The following is an 18,238-nucleotide window of genomic DNA, read 5'->3' on the forward strand; positions in this document are numbered from 1 at the left end:
TAAGAACTCTAACAGGGGCCTGAAGAACAGCAGGGAATGTGTACAAGGGTGCTCTGCCACGAGTCACAGGAATGTTCTGTAGGCTTCTAAAGCCTCCGCTGTGTCCTCTGGCCAGTGGACGCCTTCTCCAGTGAATGTTTGCAAATGCAGAGAATGAAACACCCAGCAGTTCCCAGGAGATTAATTATGTTGACATATGGTTCTACCCATAGACCCCACAGGAAGAAACCCCAGTAGCATTCTAGTTAATAGCCCGGAAGCATTACCCTCAGTGCATTAAGGGAAAAAAGCAAATTTCAAAATGGTCTACAAGCTCTGACCCCAACTTCACAGATCAGAAAAATGAATGAGCAAGCATGTATGGCACACTTGCTGGGCATGTGAACAGAGCCCCCGAGTGCCACAGAGGGTGCCATTGATCATGGGGGAGGGGCCCCTTTCTCATATCTTCTGTGGTGGTACAGCTTTGGAAAATGAGCCCCTAGGATTTTATGGATGCAAAGCTCTTGCTGTCTTGAGGGAAAAGGGGCGAAGCATGATTCCATTTCTCTGACAATTATTTCTACACAGATATGGACAGAGAACAAAGCCCAGAGAGAAATACCCCAAAATGTTGCACTACTTACCTCTCAGGGGTATGACTGTGGGTCATTTCCCTGCTTTTATACTTTTCTGTTTTGCTAGATTCCGCCCCCCTACCCCATCCAGATTGTATTATTTTATGACCATAAAGAAGCAGAGCTATTTCCATTGGATAAAAAAGGAGTATCAACTATAGTTCTGCTTTTGAAAAGCAAAAAAAAGTATATATATGGCAAGCACAGAGGCCAGGAAGTTATAAGCCCAATGCCAATGGCGGTTTTCCCAGAGGGGCCAGGATGAGGGGGGATCTTTGGTACACTGGTGCTGTTCAAACCTTCAGCAGGGAGGACACCATTCAGAATCAGAACAAGAGTAAGCGATGACATTTTGGTAAAGGATCAGCACAGCCTGGAGGCATGCCCAGCTGGGGAGCGGGGAGTGGTGTCACGCTCTGTCTGGTGGGAGGAAGGGGAAACACTGGGTCGGATGGGTGGACTGCAGGCCGGGTAGGATACCTGTGTTGTCAGGCATGGAGGCTTGGTCGTTGTTCCGTTCTCTCTTCAGGACGATGTTGCCAAACTGGAGAACGGCTGAGACAATCCGCAGCATGGCTATGGGGTAGAGAGAGAGAGAGAACAATGTCATGGGGGCTCCAGACCCTATTGTGTGGGCGTAACTAGCCCCTTAGAAATCTAGCTTAAAAACCCTACATCAGGGGTATCTGGGTGGTTAGAAGTTGTACTCTTGATTTCAGCACAGGTCATGATCTCGGGGTCCATGGGATCGAGCCCCACCCTCAGCACAGAGGACCTCCCTCCCTCTCTCTCTGCCCCTCCCCCACCCGCTTGTGTGCACACGCGTGCTCTCTCTCAAATATATAAAATGATTTTTTCATAGTCCCAACTTTTAAAATAAAATCTTAAAACAACAACAACAACAACTCTATGTCAAATTACACCACCGCCCCTCAGCTTAAAATCCATCTGTGACACTGGGCAGGTCTTAAAACATAAGAACAGATACATGAATTCTGTATTTTGTATTCAAGGCTTGCTTTTAGCACCATTTGGTGTCTGCTTGTGTCCATTTCATAAAGCAACACACAGAATATTTAAAAGGATGTGTGGAAGTGAATTAAGAAAGTCTTGGGCAACGTGGAAAGATTTTCCTTTTTTAAGATTTTATTTTTAAGTTATCTCTCTACCCAACGTGGGGCTCAAACTCATAACCCCAAGATCAAGAGTTGCACGCTCTAGCAATCGAGCCAGCTAGGTGTCCTAAACAGGAAAAGATTTCTAAAATAGCAAGTGGAAAATGTGAGGTGCAGAATAGTATAGACAGCATACCACTGTCTACGTTTTAAAAAGGCAAAAATATACAGTCGAGTCTCCTTATTTGCCAAGTTACATTCTTTGTAGTGACCATGAACACGAATTTACTTATGGGAAATATGGGGCTTTGTTCCTGTGAGCCTCTAGTCACATTTTCCTCAGCTGATCACTACATCACCTTGTTTTATGCGTGCTTCAGTTCAAAGATACCTTATCTACTATACAACATTGCTTCCGAAACGTTGAACTCACGGCCAACAGCTGTCTGACTCAAGCCTGAAGGATTTACACGTTTTCTCTGTGAGACACACTACAGCCTTCCTGCACTTGGGAATGCTAGACAGCATTAAGCACTAAGCATGGGGGGCATTTTAGACGGTGAAGCCATCAATAAGAAAAGCACGAAAGACGTGAAAAACGTGGCACTCAGTAGCAGGTGAAAAGGAGACAAGGTCATCGGGTTATGGTATGAGCCGAGACAGGAAGGCAGCACACCAATTTGCTGAAACTCAGCTGCGTATGCGCTGGACCGCTCCAACTTTCCACCCCTGTGTGAGTGAGACGATGATTGTAAAAGCACCACCGGTGCTCTTTGGGGGTTACGTATAAATTTAGCGAGTAGGCAAAGTCGCAAATACAGAAACCGCAGTAGAGGACGGACTGCGCTTGTTCGTGAATGGATAGTGCTGCCCCCTAGAGTACATCTCAGGAACTCCCGGTGTGGGTTGGCGTGACAAGGGAGGCCAGGGGGCAGTTTCTGGGGTGTTTCTGGATATCACAGGGTCGCGGCAGGTTGGGACCCAGATGAAGAGGCCCCCCGCACCACAAAGAATTTGCCACACCCTGTGTGGCCCTCAAATATCCCACTGGACATCTGTGTCCGTGAAATAATGGCCTATAATTACCGGAGTCAAATCCCAACTGTTTTATGTATAAACTCAAGTGTTTTGTGTTTGGTTTTAATGCACAGTGGATTCTGGGGGACATCTGTCTGGCTCAGTCAGTGAAGCCTCCGACTATTGGTTTTGGCTCAGATCATGAGCTCAGGGTCATGAGACTGAGCCCCACGTTGGGATCTGCACTCAGCGCAGAGTCTGCCTGTGATTCTCCGCCCCCACCCCCACCCATCTCTCTCTCTCTCTCTCTCTCTCTCTCTCTCTCTCCCTCAAATAAGTAAATAAATAAAATCTCTTTAAAAAATTACACAGCAGCTTTTCCAGGAAGGTAGCCACTGTGAAATCTGAGGAAAGACTGTGCTTGGTTCAGGGTTTTACCAGACTTGGACATTGCCTCAGAACTCCCTCACCTCCGACAGGGAAGCAGCTCATGGCAGGTGAGTGGCCTGTGTAACACACCCGCCTCAGGCTGGGTCTCTACTTGTGGCTCTCGCGGCGACACTACAGATCGACGCCAGCGCCCAGCCACCCCACTAAGGACGCACTCCGGAACAGGTTCAAACAGACACTGACTTATTCTCACTCACTCCATGCCAGGTCCTGTTCCAAACACTTAACAAATACACTTGTTTAAACTTCCTAACAACCAAGGGAAGCAGATCCTACGGTAACATTTTACAGGTCTGGAACGGAGTGAAACCCCTTCATAGATGGGGAAATCAAGGCACATTCTGGGAGCCATCTTGCCCGAGATCATCCAGCTCGTCAGCAGCAGAGCAGAGGGGCAAATCCAGGGTCTGAATCCTTTATTTTTTTAAAGATTTTATTTATTTATATGATAGACAGAGATCACAAGTAGGCAGAGAGGCAGGCAGAGAAAGAAAGGGAGAAGCAGGCTCCCCACCAAGCAAAGAGCCCAATGCAGGGCTCGATCCCAGGACCCTGAGATCATGACCTGAGCCAAAGGCAGAGGTTTAACCCACTGAGCTACCCAGGTGCCCCTTGGGGTCTGAATCCTTAACGATGGTGCTTTTCTTTCCTCCCTCTTCCAGCATGAAATTCGAATAATGAGTACAGAAAAGCACGCAAATCACACGGGTCCGGCTCTGGTTTTTACAAAGTAAATGTACCTGTGGAGCCAGCCCCTCAGAAGCCACCTTCCCTGGGACACCTGAGTAGCTCAGTCAGTTAAGTGTCTGTCTTTGGCTCGGGTCATGATCTCAGGGTCCTGGGATCCAGACCCCCGGTGGCCTCCTTGCTCAGTGGTGAGACTGCTTCTCCCTCTGCCTCTGCCTGCCACTCCCCTGCTTGTGCTCTCTCTCTCTCTCTCTCCCTCTCTGGCAAATAAATAAATAAAACCTAAATAATAATAATAACAAAAGTAGCCCCCTCCTGGCCACTCACTGAACATGGACAAATTTCACAACCACTGGGTAGAGTAGAAGAAGACAGACATGAAAGCACACATGCTGAATTTGTAACAAAATTCAGAAACAAGTGACACAGGGGCGCCTGGGTGGCTCAGTGGGTTAAGCCTCTGCCTTCAGCTCAGGTCATGATCCCAGGTGCTGGGATCGAGTCCCGCATCGGGCTCCCTGCTCAGCCAGGAGCCTGCTTCCTCCTCTCTTTCTGCCTGACTCTCTGCCTACTTGTGACCTCTGTCTGTCAAATAAATAAATAACATCTTAAAAAAAAAAAAAAAAAAGAAAGAAGGGACACAATTCAACGCTGTTAGACGCCAGAATAATGATCACACTGCCAGTGAGGGGGGGAAGTTCTTGCGATGGGAAGGGGCACAAGGGGGCTCCTAGATGCTGGTTATACATGGCGGTCACTTGCAGAAAGCCCCTGAACTGGACGCTTAGGCACTGGGCGCATTTTTAGGTGTCTTCGCTTCTACACTGTCTACTTAGAGAAAGGGGGTGAAGGAGGGGGAGGGAGGAGCACCCTCCTGGGGGTTTCCTGCCAAAAATGTGTAACCCGAATCCTAACTGCAAGGATACACACCCAAGTTGAGACAAAACAACTGGTCTGTAATCTTCAAAAACGTCAAGGTCATCAACGATAAGAAAGAATAGTTCCAGGCAGACGGAGAGCACAGTGTGCTAGGTACATGTACTCCGGCCGGGGGGAAATGCGTGTGCATGTGTACACATGCATGTGCGTGTGTATGTGTGCGTGCACCCGTGTATGTGTCATGAAACCTTTTTTGCTCTAAAGTACATTGTTAGGAAAACTGGCAAAAATCCTGTAAAAAACACTTTTGCGTGTTATAAGGGACATTACTGGGACAATATGGTCTATGAATGGGGATGCTAACAGTGCCAGTGCTCTCAGCTCCCAAGACACTACCATCCAGTGGCTGCATATAAAAATATGCAGACAGGGGGCGCTCGGGTGGTTCAGTCGGTTGAGCTTCAGACTTGATCTCTGCAAAGGTCTCTATCTCAGCTTTGAGGGTTCGAGCCCCCAGTCCGCTCTGGGGGTGGAGCCTACTTACAATGTATGGACAGACTCTGCAGGGTGGTAGGCACCGCGGGACAATCCCTCCCCGCCCCCAGAGAGGTCCACATTCCGAATTCCCCACCAGGAAATGTTACCTGGCAGAGCAAAATGGACTTCACCAATGTGACTGGGGAATGCTGAGATGGGAGATGAACTCTGGATTACGCAGGTGGGCTCTAGCTATAGGGTCCTCATAAAAGGGAAGCCGAGGGAGAACGCCACGTGAGCAGAGGTTACAGGGATGTGCTTTGAAGTCAGAGAAGGCAAGAAAATTGATTCTCCTTTTGAACCTCCAGAGGAAACCAACCCTGCCAGTGAAGACTGGTTTTGGACTCCTGGCCTCCAGCATTATAAGAGAATCAGCGGGTGTTGATTACCGGTCACAGGAAGCTAATACAAAGGGTAAAGGGGAGTCTCATTGTGCAGAAGTTTCCCGCACGGAAGTTCCCCAGTACACCTGTGCCTTTGTCCCTGCCTCCGCTCCTTCCTCCCGCCTTGTGGGACCATCACCCACCCTTGGCCTAGAGTCTGTTGGGGTGTGGCTGCATGCTTGTCCACACCCCTGTTCTCAAACTGCTCAGAATAAGTAATTAGAAAGACAGACGGGAAGCAAATGTGGCAAGACGTTAGCACCCGAGGAATCTTAGAGAAGAGCGCAGCAATGTTTTGTACTCTTTCTGCAACTTTTCCGTAAATCTCAAAGTATTCCCAATAAAAAGTTTTTTGAACAAACCCTGAAAACAGAAGGAAGATCACTGGCCTTATGGCTTCAAGACGCCTTGCTCTGAGGGACACGTGGGAAACTGTGGACAGAGGTAGCCCGGGCCTGGGAGCTGATTATATAGTACTGATTATATTCTTTCGGAGTTTCATACTTGTTAAAATGTCAGATCTTGTCCAGAAAAAAAAATGGCTGTTAAGAAAGGACTTGGTGTCTAGAATTAGTGCAATTGTACATTCGCAACAAATAGCTGCACTGTACACTTGACAATGGTGAATTTTACGGTACGTGGATTCTCTCTCAAAGGACAAAAAAAAAAAAAAAGGCAGATGGTGGCTACACTTGGGATAAGCACTGATGAACAGAATTGTTGAATCCATATATTGTATACCTGAAACTAACATGACTTTCAATAATAATAAAAAGAAGTTAAAAAAAAAAAAAAGCAAGCCTGAAAAACCAGGTTTGGGTATAATTTGCAGGGCATGGCAGGGTATGCAACAAATATTATTTTTTCTCCATTTCCACTGAAATCATAACTTCCTGTGGAAAGTATCTATTCCTTACTCATCTGCTGCCCATGTGCTCTGCATAGAGTAGGCGCTCTATAAATGTTTACATGAATGAACTTGAGCTTGCCTGTTCACAGGGAAGAGTTCCTTCCCTGGTCCCTAGTACTTCTGGGATTCAATGTGAGCCCTTACCAGGGTCTTGAGAAACCTGACCCTCTCAGCCCCTCCGGCCCCAGGGTATCCTCGCTTACTCCAACCAGCCACCCCAGCTGCCCCCCATCAGCTTCTCCAACACTGTCTTGCCACCAGGCCTTTGCCTTGGCAGTTCCCTCCGCCTAGATGCTGCCAGCACCATCTAGGGCTGGTTAGCTCCTGCCAGACCCATCAGTGCTCAAGCAAGGGCCACCTCATCCAGGGGGCTCTCCCCAGGCCATGCTGGAATGCTGTGACACACGGTCCCTGCTCCATGCACCCTCCATCACTCACCCTCCCACTGGTTCAGCTTTAATGCATGTGTGTGATTCGATGCTTCCGGGTCTGAGCATTCCACAGGTCAAGGGTTGGTTCTGTGTTGGTCACTGTGAATTCTGCCCAGCGCCTGTGGCGGTCTGGCCCAGAAACCCCACCACCAGTTGAATGACTTGATATATTCATGAATAAAGGGCAATGAGTTAATTAATGGGGGGGATATATACATTACTGGATGTGGGAGTTTGCTGTGTGCCCTTGGACAAGCTGGGTGACCTCCTGGGCCTCAGTTTCCCTGGCTATGCAGTGAGAGGGGCTGGGCTTAGAGATCTCTGGTCCTGCCCATCTGGGGTCAGAAGGAAAGAGTGGATGGGGGCAGCTCAGAGCCCTGGAAGTCCTGGGGGTTCCCCAGAGGACAGCAGGGCACTTCCGAGAAGATAAAGACATCTCCTTATGGGCCCACAGCGGCATCATCACCTAATGAACCAAAAGATCATTCATCCCTTAACCTCCGCTCAGACACAGTCCGGACTCAAGTCCCCCCAGTGGCTTTTGAAACGGCCTCTGACAGTTGGCTTAGGACCTTGCATTGGCGTCAAGCACCCGGGCAAACCTGACATCTGAGAAGTCGGCAGTTAGCTCCTGCGGTGACTTCACACCAGCTGACTGCAAGCAAGCCCAGGCCTGCGGAGGCAGGGGTGTGGGGCTGGTGAGGCCAAGTGTGCTCCCCAGCATGAACACCCGCCTCCCCAGGTACCAGGCTCCCTGCTCAGCCTCTCGGAGTGGCATTCCCAGCACCAGCACCGGTGAAAGTGGGAAGTGGGGAGGAGGGTGGAGGTCCTGCTTAGATGGGTCCCCAGTGTTCTCCATGTTAGCCTTCCCACTGGTGACCATCTTTCCAGAGACAGTCCAGAAAGCTTCCCAGAGGCACCACCTGCCTCTCTAAAGATGGATCATGGGCTGGCTTTGGAGTCAGCCCTGGGTTCCATTGCCTTCTTGTCAACTGGGGTGAGTCGTGGGGCAGACATCCCACCTCCCTGGACCTCTGTCTCCTTTTTTGCCAGAAGGACTCTATGAAAAGGTGATCACAGGACACGTGGGTGGCTCAGTCAAACATCCGACTCTTGGTTTTGCTCAGGTCATGACTTCAGGGTCGTGAGATCAATCCCTGCATCGGGCTCTCCACTCAGCGTGGAGTCTGCTTGTCCCTCTCCTTCTGTTCCTCCCCCTGCTTGGTCTCTAGCTCTCTCTCTCTCTCCCAAACAAATGATAAACAAAACCTTAAAAAAAAAAAAAAAAAGTGACTGGCTGGCTCCACTCCTTGTAAGTAAAACACCGAATAAAACTGTGAGACCCCATCCACCTACCACACCAGCAAAAGCCAGAAAACTGACAGCAGTGGTTGGGGCCTTGCATGGAGGGAAAAGCGCTCCAGGGACAGGGTGGATGGCAATGGAGACTAGCGCCACCTTCTGGACGGTGATGAAGTGGCTTCTTTACAATTTAAAAAACCCGTGGAGCCCTGGGGGTGGGAGATGGGGGTTTCCAGGCAAAATCCAAGAAGCCACAGGTGGGTGCTGATTATAGGACCTGGTACCCATACTAAAAAGCTAAAAATCAGGGGCACCTGGGTGGCTCAGTGGGTTAAGCCTCTGCCTTCGGCTCAGGTCATGATCTCAGAGTCCTGGGATCGAGCCCTGCATCGGGCTCTCTGCTCGGCAGGAAACCTGCTTCCTCCTCTCTCCTTGTGATCTCTGTCTATCAAATAAATAAAATCTTAAAAAAAAAAAAGCTAAAAATCAAAACTATTTAGCAATAACCAGGAACAAAACACTGACCCTGATTAACCCCCCACCCCCTGCCGCGGAGATGAACCTGAAACCCTCTTGGGGAGTAAAAGCAGCCAGCCACGAGGCCATCGTATTGTATGATCCCATTTACATGAAAGGGCCAGGATGGGCAAACCCGCAGGGACAGGAAGCTGAGGAGCAGTTGCCAGAGACTGGCGGTGGAAACCGGCAGCTGACAGATGCCAAAAGGGTGCAAGATATCCTCTTGGGCCACTGAAAAGGTTCTAGACTCACCTTGGCAGGGGACGGAGGGGAATGGGTGCCCCGACTCCGTGAACAGACAGAAAGCCCCTGCCTTGTACGCTGTCACCAGGTGAGAGTGTTCAAATTCGAGCTCAATACCTCTGTCACACTTCTGGTAAAGCCAGATTAAAATCAAAAGGGACACCCCCTCCTTGGACCCAGCATTTCGCTTCTAAGAATGGATCTCATGGATACAAGAGAACAGAGAGCTCCTTCAAAGGATATTCCTGGCACCTCTTTTGGGAGGGGGGTTCATTTTAATAACAATGGGTGCAAACACCCTAAAGGTCTCTCTGCAAGGGACAGAGGCTGGTTAAAAGAATCACAAGCCATTTAAACAATGAAATTTTATGCAGCCCCTCCAACACACACACTCTCTGAAACCTATATACAAAACCAGAATTATCACTAAAGTATGCTGTCTGCTAACAAAAGCAGGGCACAAAGTATGCTAGCCCAAGGGTGATGAGCTGAATTCTTAACCCCAACACTACCTGGCCCCTCCCCGATGTGCGCAGGGTTTTCAACTGTTCGTTGCTCTATCTGGGATGGTCTTGGGAGGAAGGTCAGGGAGATAAGGTTCACTTAAATCCACAACCACGGGGGACTTTTTTTTTAAGCAGGCTCCATGCCCAGTATGGAGCCCACCTTGGGGCTTGAACTCACAACCCTGAGATCACGACTTGCGCCGAAATCAAGAGTCGGACACTTTATAGACTGAGCCACCCAGGCGGCCCTGTGCGGGGAACTTTTAAATTCAGCAGAGAAATATCTTACCACTTTTATTACTGGTATGGCTGAACATCCACCCTGGGACTACAGAATGCCTCGTTCTTAGGAAAATAGTATGGAGACACCTGGGTGGCTCAGTCAATTAAACATCTGCCTTCAGCTTAGGTCATGATCCCAGGGTCCTAGGATGGAGCTCCAGGTTGGGGGTCCATGCTCAGTGGGGAGTCTGCTTCTCCCTCTCCCTCTGCCATTCCCCCTGCTTGTGTTCTCTCTCTCTGACAAAGAAGGAAGGAAGGAAGGAAGGAAGGAAGAAGGAGAGAAGAAAGGAAGGAAGGAAAGAGAAAGAAAGGAAGGAAGGAAAGAAGGGAGGGAGGGAGAAAAAATAATGTGTGTTCTTTTTTAGATGTAGAAAATATTTCTGGAAGGATGTGTGGGAAGCCAGGGGAAAGCAGGGCTCAGGGCCCTGCAGGAGACCCAGTTGCCAAACTATGACCTTTGGCACATCCAGATTATGTCACCACACACATATGTCACTTCCAAAGTTTTATTTCAGAATTGCAAAAATCGGCTATGCAGTGGGGCGGCCACGGGGAGGGTCACTTGAGGTGATCTGTGACAGGAGGCCAGGCCCCCACAGTGGCCGCCATCCAGATTTGTTCACCAGCTGCCCCGGGAGGAGAGCAGAGACTCCAGGCGGAGGAAGTTTTGCAACTGTGGTTGGGCAATCTAGCAGGGGAGGCCTGGGACCCTGTGTCAATACGCCCGAGAAGGCCGGCCTGTTTGCAGCCCGGGGAGACAGCCAAGCTGGCGCTTGCTCAACTTCCAGCCCTCCCAGTTGGCCCTGGAGCCAACAATAGCTCCCAGAGCTTTCCGCATTGCCAGAGATGGGAGGAGAAAGAAACCCGCCATGCCAGCTCAGCCCAAGACATCGCGGTCTTTGTCCATGGGACTCCAAGTTCATCCAAACAGTGAAAGAGTCAGGCGGTTGCAAAAAGACGGGGTCCACCTACACGTACTTGGCATGGGTCAAATCGTACCCTCTTCCCCCCAGAACAGGTGTGGTGACATCCTAACCCTCGAGCCTTCTCAGAATGTGGCCTCCTTTGGGTCTTAGGTCATTGCAGATGGAATTCTTTAAGTCAAGACAAGATCACAGTGGAGTAGGGGGCTGCCTGCAGGGGACAGACAGATTCTCCCAAGACCGAGCAACCCTGCCAACACGTAGAGCTCGGCATTCTGGCCTCCAGAACTGGGAGATGATCCATCTCTCCTGCTGAAGGCACCAGGCCTGGGGTGCTCTGTCACAGCGCCAGAGCAAACAAATATAGGACTGCTGCTGACCTGCTGTCAAAACATGCGATCTGGTGAAAACCAGCAGGGGGCAAAGCATTGCCACGCAGGTAACGGGCCACAGTCAGGGTCTTCCCCACACCTTTGCTTCAGCCTCCTCTGGCCCGCCAACGCATCCTCCATACAGCTCAAAGGGGCCTCTGCCCTGCTGCCAGCTCTCCCATGGCTCCCCGGTGCCCCCAGGACAAAGTCCCAGCCCCTCAGGATAGAAATGAATTCATCAAACCATGCCATGACTTTTCTGCCCCAGGGCCTTTGCATAGGCAATCCTCCTCATCTAGAAGGCTCTTCTAGCTCTCTCTGAAAATTAGTATGGGAAACCTCACGAAAGCAGACTCGGGAAGCTAGAAGGAGAGGCTGGAAGGGGGGAGTCACACTACTCAATGTCAAGTACAGACACCAACAGAGGAATCCTCAACAGGAAAGAATCCTCACTGACAGGCCCCAACAGGGAAAGATGTACATCACAACTCCTACAAAAAATTGGCTGCCCCAGCTGCTCAGCCAGAGAAACCGTCAACACCCTCCACTCTTGGATTTCTCCAAAGGACTTTCGTTCAAAACAACCTCTTCCAACCTCCTCCTCTTCTCCATAAGATAAAATTCCTGTCCCTTGCCGGATTCCTATCCTACCTTGCTTGTCCCAAATTACAATTCTCCATTATTCCCAAATAAATCCATTTTGCTGGTAAAATAATCCACCGTTTTACTTTGGGGGTAATACCCTGCTAGCACCGATGCTTACCCTCTCAGCTCCTCAGGCCTTGGCTCAGAGGTGTCCCCTTCTTGATCCCCTCCTTAAAGCTATACCTCCTCTTTCCTCCCATCCCTGTACCTTTTTCCCAACTGAGGAATGCATGTCCAGGTTCCCCACCTGCCCCCGTGCTGCCCCAGCCCCACCGTTCGTGGAGGCTCAGGGCTTACTCACAGGTGATTTCATCCGGGGTGAATCCCAGGACCTTCAGGGACTCCAGCGTCTCGTGGAAGAGCTCCCGCTCCTGGCCAGGAGAGGATGATGGCCCGTTGGTCAGGAAGCGGTAGTTGGAGCAAGGCTCCAGGAGGAGGTCAGCTGCGGGGGTAATGAGTGGAGGCCGAGGTCAAGGATGAGCTGTAGAGTCAGACTCACATCCTGATTGCCACCCACGGGACAAGCGTTCACTTTCTCCACTGGGGACCTCGGTCTCTTCCTCTGTTAAATGAGTGAAGATCCTCTCCTCAAGGTTTGATGGGAAGGGCCGGGCGTGGTGGGGTTGCTTAGCCCTCATTGGGCCCTTTCGTCCTTCCAGAGATTGTCAAGTCCTGGAACTGCCCAGAGCAAGCAGGAGCAGGAGCAAAGGGGCTGCGGATGCCTGAGCTCGCAGAAGTCATGGGACAGCAGAGCTGGCAGCAGAAGGCCTGTGGGTCCTGCAGCCTTGTGGGGGAGAAGGGGGAGGCAGCCAAGGCTATGTGGGAAGGGGCCTGGCGACAGCAGGGGTCCGCCCGGAAAGGAGAACCCCGGACTTTCTTCAGCCAGAAGGTGGGAAGAGCAATGAGGAGACAGGAGGAAGCTCAGGCAGGAGGCAGAGGAAAGGCCATGGTGAGGCAGCAGGTGCAGCAAAGCCACACAAACCAGGACTGCCTGGATCGCCAGGACCTCGAGGCAGCAGGCGCTGCGGCAGGAGCTAGCGTCATGGCATCACAGGTTCGGGGTAAGCCCTGCGGTTTCAGAAGAGAAGGGGTGTGCGCAGCAGCCAGGGAGCCACGTGGCCGGGGTGGGCGAGACCCCGGAGGAAGCTGGGAACAGAGAGCCACAGGGTCGGTCAGCAGCATAGGGGCGGGGACAGCCGGCGCTCAGGGGCAGGTCCTGAGGACGTCAAGGTCATAGTGCGACAGAAACCTGGGGCAGTGAGCTCCGGGGAGAGGCACCAGAACCCACTGCCCAGCAGAAGCCTGACCTAAAGCAGGTGCTCATAAATCCTACTGACTGCCTCCTAGTTCCTCCTCCTAAGGCCCAGGGATGCCAGAGGCCCATGAGGGCCCCCCCACCCCGCTGCCTGCCCCCACCCTCCCTGAGAGCCCCAGTACTGACCTTTGAGCTGCTCCCCCGCGCCTCCCAGCAGCTGGTAGAAGATGTGGAAGCTGCACTCGTCCTTGGCCTGGCGGATGGCCCGTGACTTCTCCAGCAGGTCTGGGTGGCCGGGAGTCAAGGTTTCATAGGTGAGGAGCAGTGAGGGGAGCCCACCCAGCCCCCTCGGCCTGTGCTGCCCCCACCACCCTGTGAAGCCGTGGAGTTGTTCACAGCCCAGGCCTCGGTCATGTCACTTGAGCACACGTGTCTCAGTTTCCTTTTATGAACCCCGTGAATGAGCTGCCATGTGGGTAAATGAGTCACTATGTGTCAAACACCCAGAGCCCTGTCTGCTTGGTAGCCAACCCCCACAAGAAAATCTCTGGCCATTGTTAGCCTGCCGGCCTCAGTTTCCCTAGACGGACAGTGGGGCTATTGGCTCCTCCCTTCAAGAAAAGTCACATGGCATGTTTACACTCTAAGAATGGGCAAACCACCTTAAAGTAGAATAAAACACCAGCTAAGTTGTTGGTCCCTCCATGGCCCCGCTCACGGACCACACAGCGTCCCTTCAGCATAGCAGTTGGAATGCAGGACCTACCTCGGGGAGTCAGGCCCAAGATCTGCACACCATTGACCAAAAGCCCTGGCTCATTAATCTGCTTGTGCAAGGTGGGGAGGATGTGGGGGCGTTCCTCACAGACAGGGTGGGGTGGGGGGAAGCACACACACCAAGCCTCGGTTTCTTCTTCTGTTAAATGGGCTGACAAGGGGTGCTGGGACAAGGAATTGAGCACACAGAGAGAGCTCGCAGGACAGCACTAGGTGCAGAGCAAACCCTCAGGAAACGGGAGACGCCCATTTCCTTATTTGCTAAGGTCTCTTCCACCACATCTGCTTCCCAGCCTTCCCCCAGACCACAGAAGACTGAGGTTCTCAGACACCTCTGGGAAGGGGCACGTGGTTTACTGTTAATGCGGCTGATTAGTAATTACCAACAGAGAATATTAACATCGATAAGGACATTGCTAATTTGTTCCCATGGTGAACTCCTAATGACAGCAGCTCGTTTTGGAGTGCTTGCTACATGGCAGGTGCCAGGCGAAGAATTTGCCCCCCAATGCCCCCCAGTCCTCCAAGAGAGGATTCTATGAGCCTCCCTCTTCCACAGAGTGGGGGAAACAGAGGCACAGAGAGGTCAAGGAATGTGCTGTAGTTCCCTTGGCCTCCAAGTGGCATAGATAGAATTCAAACCTGGATTGATGTGATTTCTCCGCCGGCTCTCTTAAATTCTGAACTTCTGGAGCTCCCGTGCTTTATCTTTTAAATTCCTACTGAGCTGAGGGGTGCCTGGGGGGCTCACTCCATTAAGTACTTGCCTTAGACTTAGCTTGTGATTCCAGGGTCCTGGGATCAAGCCCCGCATCAGGCTCCTTGCTCAGCAGGGAGCCTGCTTCTCCCTCTCCATCTGCCCCTCTCCCCACTTGTGTGCTCACATACATCCTTGCTCTCTTTCTCTCTCTCTCAAACACAGTCTTAAAAAATAAATCCCTACTGAGCTTGCACATTGCCCACAGAGCAGGGTTGATGCCACAAGTCTGAGGTGGGCACGCCTGGGAAGCTGGATTTCGGGAGGGTTCCCAGCGCTCCTTGACTCCCAGGAGGGGCTCCCCACGCCTAAGCTGTTGGTGCATACAACGTGGTTTCTGCTGAAACCCCTGATTTCCCTTGTGGAGTCTGGAATTTTGGTACATGATAGGCCAAGGGCACTGAGGCCACCGGCCCCCACGAAGAACTCTGGGGCACTGACAGAGTCTCTGACAAGCATCCCTGGTGGACAACACCTCACACGTGTTGTCACATCTTGTGTGTGGCCCATCCTATGTGACTCCATGGGGAGGGGACTCTGGAAGCTGGCCCTGGTCTCCTCTACACTTGGCCCCACATGCCTGTTCCCTCTGCTGCCTGGGCTGTGTGTCCCCTCTCTGTGGTAAGCCACAGCCACTCCACCGCCCCACTGCAAGGCCACAGCAGTATGGCCCTCCTCCCTCCACCAGGGGGAGGGGGTGCTGCATCTATGCCTTCCCAAGGTTCCTTTCCCTTCCACAGAAGGGGAAACTGAGGCACAGTTTTTGAACATCAAGGAGCCAAGCTTCCCCGTGTTTGTGAACATCTGTTTCCTGGAAACAGTGAGATCCCAAGGGCCACCCTCCTCAGACACCAGGTTCCCCCCCGCAAGCGCTATGTGAGGATACAGGTCTCAATGTTGGCACCCACGATATACCCGGCCACGTCAAAGTTGATGCGGATGAATTTGCCCTGGGAAGGAAGGGGTCAGGAGTTAGCAGAGAGTCCTCTTCCACATTGGGGACCTGAAGAGCCCCCCTTACCCACACTCACCCCTCCCAGAGCATCTCAACTTTCTCCCTCCATCTGAACCCCACCCCAATTGTGAGGTCCCAGCCATGGAGAATCCAAGATCTGGGCCTCCTTGACTGCCTTCCTCAGGACCCAAACCCCCTCCTCCCTCAGACCCAGGGGTCCAGGTCCCCAACACCTCCTCCCTCAGGGCCAGGAGTCCAGACTCCCAGCCCCTTCCTCCCTCAGACCCAGCAGTCCAGGCCCCCGCCCCCGCTCCCTCAGACCCAGGAGTCCAGACCCCCAGCCCCTCCTCCCTTAGTCAGCCCCCACTTCTTGCCTCCCCTTAACCACCCCCAAAGCTCCCAGCTCCCAGCAGCCAGCCTCTGCTCTCCCCCAGCACTCACGAAGCGGGAGGAGTTGTCATTCTTCACGGTCTTGGCATTGCCAAAGGCCTCCAGGATGGGGTTGGCCTGGAGAAGCTGCCGCTCCAGCTCACCCTGTGGGGCGCGGGAGACAGGCTGTCAGTGACAAGGCTGGGGCAGGGGTCTGTGCTATGACCGGCTGCGCATGTGTGCGTGAGGGGCCTCCGTGCCTCTGCAGGTGGGCCTGCTCTTCCACACCCAGGTCTTGCCCTTCGTTGACTGTGAAGGGAACAAGTAAACCTCTCCAGGATTCACCGTGGAGTGGGAAAACAAAACACAACAAAATCCCGTGGCAGAGCAAAACCTACAATGTGACCCCATGAGTGAAAAGTACCTCGAGAAAAAAACACTACAAAACATGACTCCCACGTCTCCAGGTATAGATGTATGTTCGTAAGCATTTAGAGAAAGGTCTACGAGGATACACACCAAATGGTCGACAGCAGACACCACTCCAGGGGATGACGGAAAGGACAAAAGAGGGATTTCATTTTATCTTTTTCTGTTGTTGTTAAAAAAACACAGACTCATGGATTACTTGCAGGATTAATTAAGAAAAAAAAATCTATACCATCCATATAACATGCTTCAAACTGCCTGGCACATAGTACGCATTCAAGAGAGGGTAGCCTCCTTCCCCCAGTAGTGGGCTCCAAGAGAGGGACCCCACTCTGAACTTCCCTCCAGGCACCTCAGTGTCAGAGTCAGGAGCACAGTAGGTGTTCAGGAAACACCAATCCCCCTCCCCTCTTAGCAAGGTTCTCAAGGGCATCAACTGTTTCCTGAAGTTTCTGCACTAAATGGTAACATGGGCCCCAGGATGTGTCCGTGTAGGGCTGCTAGAAACCACAGCAGGGAGCACTGCAATGGTAGTACGGGGCCTGGCATACACGCAGTAGGGCCACATAAGCTGCAGCACAGCTCCCTGGCAGACACCGGGGTCCTGGGGCCTGCCTGCTGGGAAGACCGTGGGTTGGGCTGACCAGGTGGCCTAAGGGGTGGCGTGATTTGAGGTGATCCCCTGCTACTCACATAAGACAAGGTGCTGGCAGCCTGAGGAAGTCACGGGACACGAGACACGGACCGGGACACAGACCAGGACGCGGCACATGGAACGTGGACAGACACACAGGTGAACCAGTGGTGGTGGGGACAGAGGGGAGACATGAGGGGCTAGGGAAATCAGGCTTGTGGGGCAGGGTGGCCTGGGGGAGCCATATCGCCTGGGCTTGAATTCTCTCTAGCCCTTCCTGGGTGTGTGACCTCCAACAGCCAACTCACCCCAGACAGGCCTTAAGTTTCTCATCTTTAACACGGGAGAGCGACACCCATGCACTGGCGTGTTAAGTTCATATAAGCAGAGAGACGGGTCTTACAGATGCTCACTGGTGAAGGCAACTGGGAATTGTAGGTCCTTATATCAGGCCTGGAACCCAGTAGGTGCGCAGGGCTGTAGGCACCTCCCATGTACCTGGTGCTGTTCTGAGGAGCCACAAACTGGCCCGTGATTTTCCGTTTCCATCCTGCCTCCACTCCCAGCACTGTCTTGGGCACATAATAGGTGTGTGGGCAGCATGGGCAGCCAAAAAGAAGGCTCGCAGTTGTGGCCCTCCATAAGGGAGGCAGGGGGTTAGGGGGAAAAGCAGGGCCTCAGATGGGGGCAGGCACTGCTGGTGGCAGGGTCCTGAGTGTGTCCCAGGACAGGGCACTTACCGGTACACCAGGCTCCTTCCTGCCCTTTGGGGACGATGCCACATGGGCGAGATACTGGATGACCTTCTTGGTGTTTTCTGTCTTCCCAGCCCCAGATTCCCCACTATAGAAGGACACAAGTGGGAGAGGAAAAGGGTTGACAATGATGCCAGGTAAGACCTGCCATTCCAAGCAGAGCTACACCCAGCCAGAGCCCCACCTCCTCCAGGAAGTCCTTCAGGATTACTCACGTGCAGAGAATGGATTGATCTTCACGATCTGTAAGGGACAGAGGTCGACATATCACCTGGAGGGTTGCTGCTCTAGGGGGACCCTGACCTCTTTTACCCCACCCTTTTCAAGGATTAAGGAAAAGTTCCCCCACCCCCACCTCGCAAAAAGGTTTTTGTTTTTAATATTTTATCTGTCTATTTGAGAGAGAGCATGAGTGGAGGGGGCAGGACAGAGGGAGAAGTGGAAGCAGACTCCCCAATCAGCAGGGAGCCCGATGTGGGGCTCAATCCCA

At 52.1% G+C, this 18,238-nt stretch overlaps 2 protein-coding genes across 7 annotated transcripts in view; one reads left to right on the top strand and one right to left on the bottom strand.

Moving 5' to 3' along the window:
• The window catches only part of MYH14 (myosin heavy chain 14), a 101,828-nt gene that overhangs the window by 51,098 nt on the left and 32,492 nt on the right, over positions 1–18,238 (bottom strand). For 5 of the 6 annotated variants that reach the window (XM_059151009.1, XM_059151007.1, XM_059151011.1 and 2 more), the window contains 8 exons: positions 17,964–17,991; positions 17,734–17,836; positions 17,053–17,073; positions 16,003–16,095; positions 15,493–15,556; positions 13,259–13,357; positions 12,119–12,259; positions 1,098–1,193 (listed from right to left, as the gene is read on the bottom strand). In XM_059151009.1, coding sequence (XP_059006992.1) covers positions 1,098–1,193; positions 12,119–12,259; positions 13,259–13,357; positions 15,493–15,556; positions 16,003–16,095; positions 17,053–17,073; positions 17,734–17,836; positions 17,964–17,991 — 645 coding nt within the window. The remainder of the gene's footprint in view (positions 1–1,097; positions 1,194–12,118; positions 12,260–13,258; positions 13,358–15,492; positions 15,557–16,002; positions 16,096–17,052; positions 17,074–17,733; positions 17,837–17,963; positions 17,992–18,238) is intronic. The other variant, XM_059151008.1, reaches the window with a different exon arrangement.
• The window catches only part of VRK3 (VRK serine/threonine kinase 3), a 197,096-nt gene that overhangs the window by 42,475 nt on the left and 136,383 nt on the right, over positions 1–18,238 (top strand). The window lies entirely within an intron of this gene.

This window comes from Mustela lutreola, chromosome 16 (assembly GCF_030435805.1).
Source record: "Mustela lutreola isolate mMusLut2 chromosome 16, mMusLut2.pri, whole genome shotgun sequence".
Taxonomy (NCBI): domain Eukaryota; kingdom Metazoa; phylum Chordata; class Mammalia; order Carnivora; family Mustelidae; genus Mustela; species Mustela lutreola.